Below are 13223 nucleotides of genomic sequence, written 5' to 3' on the forward strand. Positions count from 1 at the left end.
TTTTGTTGCTCTTTTTCAGAAACCGTTCCCAGAGCGGTATCTAATAAGAGTGAAGCACAGGAACAGATGCCACAGATTTTTGATGTAGACGCTCACACGAGCAAGCAGCTGCGGCATTTTAAATTTTTGTCCGTGTCCTTCATGTCTCAGCTCCTGGCTTCCAGTAATTTTCTCAGAAAGGTGATGTGTTCTTTAAATGTGTTTGTGGTAAAATGATTTTGTTTTTTCTAAAGGAACTGTATTTTAAACTAGTAAAAATAGCTTGGTAAGGGGCCGGCCTGATGGCGTAGTGGTTAAGTTTGCGTGGTCTGCTTTGGCGGCCTGGGGTTTGCAGGTTCAGATCCCAGGTGCAGGCCTTTGCACCACTCATCAAGCCGTGCTGTGGTGGCATCCCATATACAAAATAGAGGAAGATGGGCATGGCTGTTAGCTCAAGACTAATCTTCCTCAGCAAAAAAAGAGGAAAATTGGCAAGGGATATTAGCTCAGGGCTGATCTTCTTCACACAAATACTCAAAAAAAATAGCTTGGTAAATATCTCGTGAAAGCGTGAGACATGCCTTTAAAGATAGTAGATAGTAGAAAAAGAGTAATACAATTCATGGTGAAAAACTGTTTGGCATGATCTACTAAGGTTGTACATACATAAACCCTGTGACTCAGTAATTCCATTCTCAAATGGTATATACCCAACAGAAATGTATGAACATGTACATCAAAAGACATCTACAAGATTATTCATAATAGCATGATTCATGGTAGCCTAGGACTGGCAACAACCCCAGTGTCTGTCAACACTGGAGTGGATGAAGTGTCTGTTTTCATAAATGGACACAGGTGAACTCAGTGATACACAGCCATCTGATGACTCTCATAAACATATTATTGAAGGAAAGAAGACAGACACAAAAGAATGAATCCTTGATTCCAGTTGTATAAAGTTCAGAAATAGTCAAAACAAATCTATGGTTTTAGAAGTAAGGATAGTGTTTATCTTTGGGAAGGAGGAAAAGACTAGTAATGGAGGTCAAGTAGAGGATGGAATCTGAGGTGCTAATATGCTATTTCTCTACCTGAATATAGTGAGCTCTCACATATGATTTATGCGTCTTTCTGTTTGTGTGATTAACTTCAAACAATGAGAGAGAAAGGAGGAAATAGAGAAACAAAATGAAGAAGCATTGAGAAAGAAGGACCGAGATCATGACCAGGAATATAAGAATGGTTAAACATCAGAATATCTATCTTATATATCTGTTATAGTGCATGAACAGATCAAGAGGAGAAACCGTATGATCATTGAAATATTTACAGGAAAAAGATTCAACGAATTCAGTACTTACTCATGATTTAAGAAAGCAAATCTGCTTGGCAATGCGAGATGGATGGGAGCTTCCTTGGCCTGATAAAAATATCTGTCAGAAACCTGTAGGTTAGGGGCTGGCCCCATGGCTTAGCGGTTACGTGTGCGTGCTCCGCTACTGGTGGCCCCGGTTCGGATCCTGGGCACACACTGATGCACCGCTTCTCCGGCCATGCTGAGGCCGCGTCCCACATACAGCAACTAGAAGGAGGTGCAACTATGACATACAACTATCTACTGGGGCTTTCGGGGGGAAAAAAAAAGAAGAGGATTGGCAATGGATGTTAGCTCAGTGTCAGTCTTCCTCAGCAAAAAGAGGAGGATTAGCATGGATGTTAGCTCAGGGCTGATCTTCCTCACAAAAAACAAAAAAGAAACCTATAGGTTACATCACACTTCATGATGAGACGTTAGCAGTGTGCCTCTTGAAGTCTGGAACAAGGGTGTTCTCTGTCATTGTTTCCATTCAGCAAAAGCAATGAAGTGTAAGAAGCAGAAAAAAGAGAATCAGTAAGTTCACAGAAGTAATAATTAGTTTAGCAAGCTTGCTTAATAGGGATCGGCGTGGACACTGCTCTGTGTCAAGCAGGCTACCCGACGACAGAGGTGCTGGAAGAGCAATCAGATGGATCAGTGTGACAGCGTGAGCCCTGACACACCCATGCACATGTAGGGAATTCGTGTGGCAGGTGGCGTCACAAAGCAGTGGGGAACGAGACTTCTCCAAGCACAATTTGTTTTCCATATATGGAAAAAAGACTGGTCTCACACTAAGCAAAAGACAATTTTAGGTAGATTAAAAACTTCAGTGTGAAAAGGAATACTTAGAACTTTGAGGAGAAAATCAAGGGGAGCATCATCATGACCAGAGGATGGAGGAAAATTTCTTAACAACTTCAGTTCAACAAAAAGCCACCATAAACAAAATGCAGAGAAAGCCATAGACTAAGAGTAGATTATTACCGTGTATAAATCAAATACCATCAGTTTCCATTAGAACAACTGGCAAAGAATATGAGTTCACTAAAGAGGATCACAAATGGCCAGTTAATACGTGACAAAACAACCTCCCTAATAAGGAAAATGCAGACTTAGTGAAATGCCATATGATGTCCATCACAATGGCAAAAATTTAAAAGCTTTAATACCAAGAAGTGGCAAGGCTGTGAGGACACAGTCATTTCTTACACAGTGACGGGTAGCGTGAGTCGGTACAACCACTTTAGAAAGCACTTGGCGGTTTCCAGTCAAGTTGAAGCTGCTCGTCTCCTGTGATCTAGCAACTCGCTTCTCAGGTATATGTGCTCTACGAAAGCTTGCCTAGATGCTCAGGGAGACAAAAATATTCTTTTTTGCATTGTTAACCAAAAGAAAAAATGAACGTAGACTAAATGTCTGCCAACAGAGGTGAATGAATAAAAAGTATAAGAGGAATACTGTTTGCAGTTAAAATGAATGAACCAGAACAACATAAGTCATCACAGGTAGATCTCAAAAATCTAATATTATCCAAAAAGCATGTTGCTGACTGATATGTACGTTCACTTTTGTGGGGTCAGGGTAGTGGGAGAATGGGATTAGGGAGCAGTGCATAGGGGAAGACAGCTGTATCGATCTTTAACATCTTAAGATTAGTTATGAGCTAACGAAGGATTAGCATTTCATAAAATTAGTAGGTAAACGGCTATTGATTGCCGTGTTTTTCTGAATCTTTGTAGTACTTTACAGATATTACAGATATCTGTAGAATATAATTAAAATAAATGAATAGAATAATTAAATTAACAGAAATAGAAGTGTTACAGTATGATGGGGATGATCTGAACCTGATTAAAGTGTAATGTCAGAAAACAGTAGCTGTGGGAGGTTTGAGTTGAATAGTCTTAGATGAGCTTTATTGAGCCTACTTCAAATGATTTTGTATTACCAGCTTCCATATTGTTCTAATGATGCCTTCTTTAAAAATTAGGTAGTTGAAAGTGGTGGTCCTCAGGTTTTAAAAGGCCTTGAACAGAGGTATGTTACTTTTCTTTTTAAAATTTTTATTTCAAACTTTTAATCAAAAAGCTGGAAGAATAGTACACAAAACTCTCATCTGAGTCTCCTGTGTTTTAGGTTGCTAGAAACAGTTCTTGGCTATATTAATGCCGTAGCACAATCCTTGGAGAAAAATGTAGACAAACTAACTGTGAAGTTTTGGCGAGCGCTCCTTAGTAAAGCTTATGACATGTTAGATAAGGTAGGTTTTCCTTTCTCCCCATCTACTGTGTTTTGTTGCTGTTTTTATGTCATTGTGAAATTATTTAACAGAAAGTTTTACTTTAAGAATAAACTTAGCAGCTCAGATTTTTCTTGGAAAAGAATCTCTTGATGACTAGAAATAAATTTGTCTGAAAAACAGTTGTTTCTGTACCAATTACGAGAACATGTGCCTCAATATTTAATGATGCTTAAATGTTCAGTCATGTAATACTGTGTAATGTTTATTCACGTGGAATAAAAGAAAAATACCTGTTAGGTAGAGTGTGTGGTATATTAGAAATATCACTGGCCTGGACATTAGGATCACTGTTTAAAATCTAGCTAAATTACTTAACTATATGGCATTGAGCAATTCACTTAGCATCAGTTTGTTGTTGTTGTTGTTGTTGTTATTGTTTGTTTTTTAAATAAATGTAGTTAGTAATGCCTACCTGAAAGGTTAGTGTAAGAATTAAATAAGACAATGTGTATTAAAATGCCTGACACCTAGAAGATATGCAATGAATAGCAGTCTGTCTTAATCTGAGTTGATCTTCCCTTTATTATTATTATTTTTGTTGTCATTGTTAAATGTAAAACTGCCGTATAGGTCAATGCCTTGCTGCCCACAGAAACATTCATTCCTGTGATTAGAGGGCTGCTGGGTAACCCATTGCCATCAGTTCGCCGGAAAGCGTTGGATCTTTTGAACAACAAGCTACAGCGAAATACGTCCTGGAAGAAGAAAATTGTGAGTGAAGACTATATATCGGACCCATTTACCGTTCTTTGCCTTACCAAAGGTTGCATTTAACTCCCTTAGGTTTCTCCAGTGGTACAGTTTAAATAAGTGTATCATTATCTGAGTATAATGCTGTGATGTGTGTATGCATTTTAGAAATATGATATTAATTCTAAGAGGAGTGTGTATATATGTTTTAAGAGCTCTTAGAATGGAATTTCCGCTTAAGGGAATTCTTGCTTAATATAGACCATACATTGCCTTGGCTTTGGCATAATTCTAATTCTCTTTTACTAGTAGGGTGCTTAATATAAATCAAAAACTGGTCACAGTACATGCATTCGCTTAGTGGTAAATAAAGCAGATGGAGAAACAATTGCTTGTGAATAATTCTGTGGCTTAGGACCTTGGTCTGATTTCCATTTAGGTGGTTTCAAACAATAAAAATGTAAACATGAACTAGCATTTTTTCTGCAGCTTTAATTATTTGGGAATTTTGGCCGTCCTCTGCAGGTTTACCGTTTCCTAAAACTTGTTCCAGTCCTTTTGGCCATTGCGCAGCATAGAAAAAAGGCAGTAGAAGAACAAGCAATAAACAGACAGACAGCTTTGTATACCTTAAAGCTTTTGTGCAAGAATTTTGGTAGAGAACATCCAGAGCCTTTTGTCCCAGTGCTGAACACTGCAGTGAGACTGATTGCTCCAGAGACGAAGGAAGAGAAGAATGTCTTGGGAAGTGCCCTGCTGTGCATAGCAGAGGTGGCCTCCACCCTGGAAGCACTGGCCATCCCCCAGCTTCCCAGGTATGCTGACTGGGACCTGCCACGGGTACCATCACACAGGGTTTCTGGTACAAATTGAAAAATGATATCTTAGTGACTTTTTTGCCTCTAAGTAAAAGCCGCATAAAATTAGATTTGTTAAAGAACTGATGTTTTCTTCAAACTGACAAACAGAACATTCTCGTTTACTTTTATGATGTTTATTATCCCCCAGTTTTCGCTCCCCTTTGGCCAGCTGTTGCTAGGAAGCAATAGGTGATGCTCCTTTAGAGGGGCCCATCCAGTTGGGCAAAAGCTGCCTCGTGCTGCCCGCATTTGGAAGTTGGATACTGCTGGCTCTCTCCTTGGCTCTAGCATCTACTGGCTGTGTAGGCTTGGGCAGGTTACTCGGCCTGTTAGAGCTTTGCCGTCTATAAAACTGAGACAGCACCTACCTCATGGGATTTCCACGGGGCAGTGCATGTAAGCCTTTTTGCACAGTGCCTGACACTTAGCAAGTGTTAAATTGAAAGATGTTATTTTTTTTAATGACTGTTGTGTCAGTACTATCGGCACTGGGAGACTTCTTGCTCCTTAGTCACATCAAATGTGTAGACGATATTTTGTAAGCTGTGACATACACAGAGAGAGAGAACGGGCCCAGTTGTTTGGATTTTTTCATAACGACTTCTGCTCGGTTCTCCATTCCTGCTTAAAGTCACTCTAAAACCCTTGTTCTGTACATGTAGCCTGATGCCGTCATTGCTGACCACAATGAAAAACAGCAGCGAGCTGGTCTCGGGCGAGGTCTATCTGCTCAGCGCCTTGGCGGCCCTGCAGAAGGTTGTTGAGACTCTCCCACACTTCATCAGCCCCTACCTGGAAGGTGTTCTGTCACAGGTGAGCCACAGTGACCACAACATGCTATTTGAGGTGGCGGGCAAAGGGAAAGATTATAAATTTAATAATTTTATTTGTTCTTTAAGTTTTCATTTCTGTTTGGCAGGAAGATTATTTCTGAAAAGATATGTGCTGGTTTTTACTGTATGTGTTCCTTTTTCTCATCCACTTCCGTCATCCCTGTCTGCTTCATCATGACAGTAATATGGGTGTCACTTTCTCTTGAGGCTCTTCTCTTTTTTGATTTTGCAGAATGTATTTTATTGCTTTTTTCCCCCTGAGAGATCTTTGGAGTTGGGCTGGTCGAGCTGACTTTCATTACTTCTTGTAGAAACTGGTGTGCCCTATTTGTTTCTAATGTGAAAGGTTTCTTAATCCTAAGATGTCTTTCAAAGCAGAATTCCTGTATTGCAGACCATTGGTTACTTGCAAACAGACAGTGGGCAGGTGGCATTTCTAGTCGAAAATGCCTGAGAATGACCCCTCGTTCTGTTCTTTTGTACTGATCGTTTGCCATTTATGGGGTTAAGAGCCTTAACTGCCACGATGCAAATGATTTAACCAATTCACATACTCTATACCCAAGGCTTAAAAGTAAACTTCTTACAGAAACAGACCTCTACATCTGAGGAGCTTTCTAGATTAGCAAGGAAGAACTTGACTCTTCTCATGGTCCCTGGATTCCCGTCCTCTAAGAAAATCTTCAGTCCGGGTGCTCTCTGTCCTTCTGCCTTCCACCATTTACCTACATCCCTGACTCCCAGTTGGGAAGGAAGCATCTGTCCATTTTTATCTACAAACATTCAAGGGTTGGCTTTAAAAGGAATTCTGTGTGAAGCTAAAATGCAGTGAGCTTTTCCTAATCACTAGCATTTGGATTGACTTCTCACATCATCACTATGACTTTCTGTAGGTGTGTAGACGTTCTCAGTGAGCACCCGTAATGGCCTTGATCACTGTTTTTATATTCCTATAGGTGATTCATTTGGAAAAAATCACTAGTGAAATGGGCTCTGCCTCACAGGCTCATATCCATCTCACATCTCTTAAGACGACTTTGGCTACCACGCTCTCACCCCGAGTCTTACTACCAGCCATCAACAAAACGTACAAGCAAATTGAGAAGAACTGGAAGGTTAGATCTTATTGGGTATTAGACTTTGGAGAAGGGAGATATGGTACTAATTTTTTAAATTTTCACTTGAAGAATATGGTTAATTCCTTTATATATGCATTAATGAACTCTAGAAATATTGAAAATTGGCACATCTCTTTACTGTGTTATTGGTAGAATCACATGGGTCCGTTTATGAGCATCTTGCAAGAGCACATTGGGGTCATGAAGAAGGAAGAGCTCACCTCCCATCAGTCTCAGCTGACCGTATTTTTCTTGGAGGCCCTGGACTTCCGAGCACAGCACTCTGAGGTAAGCGTCTTTCCGCTCCCCCAAATCCTAAAGTTATCTACCTATTTAAAAGCCAGAGAGGGGCCAGCCCCGTGGCTTAGTGGTTGAGTGCGCGCGCTCCGCTGCTGGCGGCCCAGGTTCGGATCCTGGGCGCGCACCAACGCACCGCTTCTCCAGCCATGCTGAGGCCACGTCCCACATACAGCAACTAGAAGGATGTGCAACTGTGACGTACAACTATCTACTGGGGCTTTGGGGGAAAAAGAGGAGGAGGATTGGCAATAGATGTTAGCTCAGACCCGGTCTTCCTCAGCAAAAAAAGAGGAGGATTAGCATGAATGTTAGCTCAGGGCTGATCTTTCTCACACACACAAAAAATAATAAAATAAAAAAAATAATAATAAAATAAAAAAATAAATAAAAGCCAGAGAAAAATCTAGCTGTGTAACCTGTTGTACTTGCCAAAATTATTTAGAGCTAGATGTCAGTACTCTAATAAATCAGCTCTTCTATTTCCAGAATGAACTGGAGGAAATTGGAAAAACAGAAAATTGTATCATTGGCTGTCTAGTAGCCATGGTTGTGAAACTTTCTGAAGTCACATTCAGACCCCTGTTCTTCAAGGTACGCTTTCTTCCTCCACATCTCCTGTGTGCTTGCGTAGGATGTGTGGAAGAAACTAATAATTGGTTTATCTTTTTAGCTGTTTGATTGGGCTAAAACAGAGGATGCCCCAAAGGACAGACTGTTGACGTTTTACAACTTGGCAGATTGCATTGCTGAGAAACTGAAAGGACTTTTTACTCTATTTGCTGGCCACTTAGTGAAGCCTTTTGCTGACACCCTGAACCAGGTGAACATCTCCAAAACAGGTTGGTAGCTGACTCCAGTTCTGTTGACATCCTTGCTCTGTGTCCCTTACACAAGGTACAATTAGAATAATAAGCATAAGGAGGGTGAATTTTATAGTCAGTCGTCAAGCACTGAAGTGTTTGTTTTAGCATAATGAAAACACGTTATTATTAATTGACTCACTTGGAAGGGAGGGTAAAGTAAAATGGGCATTACTATAAGTTAGTGGAAGTGACTTAAAACATTAAAGTTAAGATTGGTTTATTCTTTAATGCTGTTAATCAACCCACTTGACAACTGGTACCTGGCGAAACTAAGCAGTCTTAACAACTGAGAATCTTAACTCTAAAAAAAGAAATCATTTATCCGAGAGACCATCCATTTTATTTGTCTTCTACCTTCATTCTATGATTTCCGGGTCATTTTAAAAAACCTTTCTCAGGCCGGTCCCGTGGCTTAGTGGTTGGGTGCGCGCGCTCCGCTGCTGGCGGCCCGAGTTTGGATCCCGGGCGTGCACCGACGCACCGCTTCTCTGGCCATGCTGAGGCCGCGTCCCACATACAGCAACTAGAAGGATGTGCAGCTATGACATACAGCTATCTACTGGGGCTTTGGGGGAAAAACAAATAAAATTATTAAAAAACCTTTTTGATTCTTTTAATACCAATTTGAATTTAAACACTGGAGATCAAATTGTAAAATATGGTTTTTTTCTTTTTGTTTTCATTCTCCCCTATCTACAGATGAAGCATTTTTTGACTCTGAAAATGACCCTGAAAAGTGCTGCTTGCTATTACAGTTTATTTTGAACTGTTTATATAAAATCTTCCTTTTTGACACCCAGCATTTTCTAAGTAAAGAGAGAGCAGAAGCCTTGATGATGCCCCTGGTGGATCAGGTAACCAAAAAGAACCATCTTTTGTTAAAAGATGAGGAAGCCATCACTTAAATTTTTACAAGTTTTATATCTACCAAAATGACAGCTTGCTGGGGTTTTTTTTTCCTCCGTGTTTTATTTTTCCTTTTTTACAAAATTTTTATTTCAGAACCAATTTCTCATTTTTCATGGAGATAACTTATCTTCATAGTGGTGTTTACTTCTTACTTTTTCAAATGAAAGGCATGATAGAAGGTCTAATGGTTACATTTTTAATTTTTTAAAACTGGGTTTATTGCTGCCCTCTGGAAAAACTCCTCTAAGATGTCCTGCTGGAGGGAAAGGGATGAAGCTAAGGGCTGTGAGATTCCATTTGAGTTCCATAAGGTGGTAGATTTGCTCTAGAGAGAGTATTAGAATAATACCTGGTTTTTGAGCCCACTAATATCATGAAGGATAGTAAAATATTATTTATACATTGGGCTATTTTTTCAAACAGAAATGAGACCTGTTGCTCAAGTGTTTGTCTCATTCTCAATAGCTGGAAAACAGGCTTGGAGGAGAAGAGAAGTTCCAGGAACGGGTGACGAAGCACCTGATACCCTGCATCGCACAGTTTTCAGTGGCCATGGCAGATGACTCTCTTTGGAAACCACTGAACTACCAGATTCTGCTGAAGACGAGGGACTCCTCACCCAGGGTTAGGAGCTGTGGTTGAGAAGCCCTGACGCTGCACATTTTCACTGTATAGCCTAAACCACCTTGAAGTGGTCATGGATGTAGGACCGTGGTAAACTAGCAGGGACAAATACCATTGCTTGTCTTCTAGGACTAGAGGTCGGGCTGTGTTAGGCAGAAGTTTGAGCCTGAAAAATTTTTGCTTTCTACTTTAGGCTATTTAAAAAGAATAGTCCTCCCCCACCCCATGTTGTGTTAGACACAAGTACTAAAATATTTTCTAAATACTTTTAAATCTTGAAAAGACTTGAAATATTTCCATGTGTTTTTTAAGCACCATTTAAATGTCATTGTGCTCCTGAGACAAATGCTTTCAGTCTGTCCACAGAACATTCGTCTGAGTTAGAGCAGTGTATCATCTCCATGTATACATCATGCTTAGGAGTTTGTGGAAGTAAGGTAGGCTAAGTGGTAGCGGTTGACACCCATTAACATGGGGGAACGGGCACGAGTGGAAGTTAAAATTCCATACCTGAGGGTCGAAAGTTTTCAAACTGTTCTAGCAATGAATCACCATTTCTCAAACTAATTATCATACTAGAACCCCAGTAGATAAAAGACCAAAGCAGAATTTTATTAATAGATTTATTAGGTGAAATTTCATAACATTTATTTATTAGGAAATAATGAGAACAATGAGGCTATTTTGATGAACCCCCAGATTTTAAACTGTAGGTTCTTATAAAGTTTCAGTGTTAAATTTATCAAGAAAATCCTGATTGAACATAGGTAGTTACGAATCTTCTTTAAACAACTCACTTTGTTATATCCAAATGTTCTTTAAATTACCCAAACCAGAAAGAGGACTAGTACAGCTTTTGTTTCAAAGTGAATTGCTAACAGTACCAAAGCAACTGCTTGCATTCCTTGTCATAGACAAGTCTTGTGAGAAACAACTGAACTTTTTTTAAGTTCCAAAACTGGGACATCGTGACAGAGTGAGTGTGTTTTTATTCAGGGCTGAGATAAGAGTGTGACCAGAGCTGGTACCCTGGCCCCTCACACAGCTATATTGGGGACCACACTCAGGATTCTGAGGGAGGGGAGTCCTGCCTGAGATGGCCAGGGCCAACCGACTGCCAGGTCAGCATCATCTCTGTCACCAGGCGAGCTGGTGAGCACTAGTGCAGTTAAATTTATTTTTTTAAAGTAAAATGTTATAAAAAGATATTCACATTAAAGGCCTGCAGTACTGGAACAGTCTGAAAAACACTGATTTAAAAGCCATACCGTAAACAGATCCCAATTGGTAAATAAACTGGTTTTCTAAGATGAAGGTTGAATGGACATAAAGTCAAACAAACTCACGTGAAATAACATTGTCTCGTTAGACAGATCTTAAGATAATAAATATAGCAATACTTGTTTTTTATCATTCTTTACCATTTTATCCCTTTCAGGTTCGATTTGCTGCTCTGATTACTGTGTTAGCACTGGCTGAAAAACTAAAGGAGAATTATATTGTTTTGCTACCAGAATCCATTCCTTTCTTAGCTGAATTGATGGAAGGTAATTCCCAAATTATGAAGAAATAATTACAGTAAAATTCTGTGAAAATGTGCCCAGTGATAATGCAAATTTGGATATAATGTGATTAGTCCTGGACTCCAGTCATCTGCCCTGCTCCCAGGAGGCCGAGTTCCTACTTTGAGTAGGGTGGAGGGAGCATGTTAGGAAGTGACAGCCTCATGATCATTTGAGATTTTGTTTACAGTGTAATCTTCACTATCTTTACTTCTGTGTTTTTTTTGTGATAGTACAGACTACAGTATTGTTTTTCATTAACCTCATACATTTATATGATTGAAATTTTGGTCCCCAGATGTAGAGTTATTGTGTCAAATGGCTTGTGCCATTAAGGATGCAATAGGATATCTGCCTGTTAATAATGACCAGCGTTTACTCAGTGCTTTCCATAGATGATCGCATTTACTCCTCACGACAGGGTATACAGTGTGCCATTATCCCTGTTTTACAAAGGAAGAAACTAGAGGCTTTAAAAGGATTAAGTAATTTAATAAACTAACAGAGTGTGTGTGAGAGGTGGAACTGGGGTTTAAGTCCAGGTTTGTGCAGTTCTGGACCTGTGGCACAGTAAGCACTGCGCCACCATGCACCCCAAGAAATAACAGTACATCTTATTCTTAAGCAGGGGTGATGGAAGCAAACAAATACTTTCATAGTAATGATTCACTGCTTATCCAAAACAAAGTACATTCACTTTTGTTTCTTACATCCTGGAGAGGGGCTGTGTGAGCTACTAAAGAGTGGCATCACTAGGAATTTGGAATTGTCATCTGTGTACTGCTATTTTGGAGGTTCTAACTTAGCTTCTGAGTCTAAGGTATAAGAAGGGAATGAAGGCAGAAAGAAGAATACGGAGGAGGTATTCCGTGATGCTTTCAGCTTTAATAATGTGCTTCATTTCTCTCTCTTGATTGAACGATGGCCAAAGAATGCAAGACGTGAAGAATTAGGCTACTGATAATTGAGGCAGGAAGACTCACTCATTTTGATTTTTTTTCTAGATGAATGTGAAGAAGTAGAACGTCAATGCCAAAAGACTGTTCAGCAACTGGAAGCTATACTGGGAGAGCCACTCCAGAGCTACTTCTAAAACTGTTTTTTTGGTGTTTCATACTCTGTTCAGAGTTCAGATTTATTTTTCATATTTTTATTTTTGGTTGTTTGGTACCATGTTACTTTTGGTGCCTTAACACCTACTTGGACTTCTTTACAAAATTCCCACCCGGTTTGTGCTACCACACCAGTTGTATGGAATTACAAAAAGAGTAAATGATACATGGTGTTTTTATACAGACTGCTGTGTTTGTTTGTTTAAACCTTTATTATAGTCTTTTCTGATTAATGTTATTAATATTACAGACATGTTTAATTTCAGCACCCAAAGCTAAAAGGACCTCATTTAGACTGTAAAGCCTTAACTCCTCTTCTGTAAAGAAATGTTTTATGTACATGGTATCCATGTCAGAGATTTCACTCAAAGTAGCTCTTCAAGAAAATGACAGTTATTCAGCACATTTGGGTTTTTACCTTTTACTTTGGGCAGATGACACTTCAGCCATCATTTTTCTGTGTGTGTGTGTGTACCCATAGAGGGAAGTGGTTCTGGAATGCGTCTTTCCCTCAGGACTATGATTGTCTTCTTTATCCTTCTGTCTTTCATGGGGGAGGAGGGGGTGGAGGCAATAGGCTATTTATAAAACAACCCACACCTGACTGATCCCACAACTAGAAAGGGCCCAGAAAAGCTGGGTGGCATGAAGGATCCCCCCTAGGATTAGAAATGATCACATTTCCACTGGTGGTTAACCAAGAATTAC

At 39.7% G+C, this 13223-nt stretch overlaps 1 protein-coding gene across 3 annotated transcripts in view; it reads left to right on the top strand.

Annotated features, from left to right (window-relative positions):
• Positions 1–12700, top strand: part of HEATR1 (HEAT repeat containing 1) — a 48476-nt gene extending 35776 nt beyond the window's left edge. For all 3 annotated transcript variants that reach the window (XM_058542962.1, XM_058542964.1, XM_058542963.1), the window contains 14 exons: positions 20–180; positions 3333–3379; positions 3479–3602; positions 4215–4355; positions 4860–5149; positions 5857–6007; positions 6984–7142; positions 7299–7433; positions 7932–8036; positions 8116–8284; positions 9008–9162; positions 9683–9841; positions 11280–11388; positions 12408–12700. In XM_058542962.1, coding sequence (XP_058398945.1) covers positions 20–180; positions 3333–3379; positions 3479–3602; positions 4215–4355; positions 4860–5149; positions 5857–6007; positions 6984–7142; positions 7299–7433; positions 7932–8036; positions 8116–8284; positions 9008–9162; positions 9683–9841; positions 11280–11388; positions 12408–12496 — 1994 coding nt within the window. In that variant the 3' untranslated portion in view covers positions 12497–12700. The remainder of the gene's footprint in view (positions 1–19; positions 181–3332; positions 3380–3478; positions 3603–4214; positions 4356–4859; positions 5150–5856; positions 6008–6983; positions 7143–7298; positions 7434–7931; positions 8037–8115; positions 8285–9007; positions 9163–9682; positions 9842–11279; positions 11389–12407) is intronic.
• Positions 12701–13223: the final 523 nt, after the last annotated feature.

The sequence above is a fragment of the Diceros bicornis genome, chromosome 6 (genome assembly GCF_020826845.1).
Source record: "Diceros bicornis minor isolate mBicDic1 chromosome 6, mDicBic1.mat.cur, whole genome shotgun sequence".
Classification (NCBI taxonomy): domain Eukaryota; kingdom Metazoa; phylum Chordata; class Mammalia; order Perissodactyla; family Rhinocerotidae; genus Diceros; species Diceros bicornis.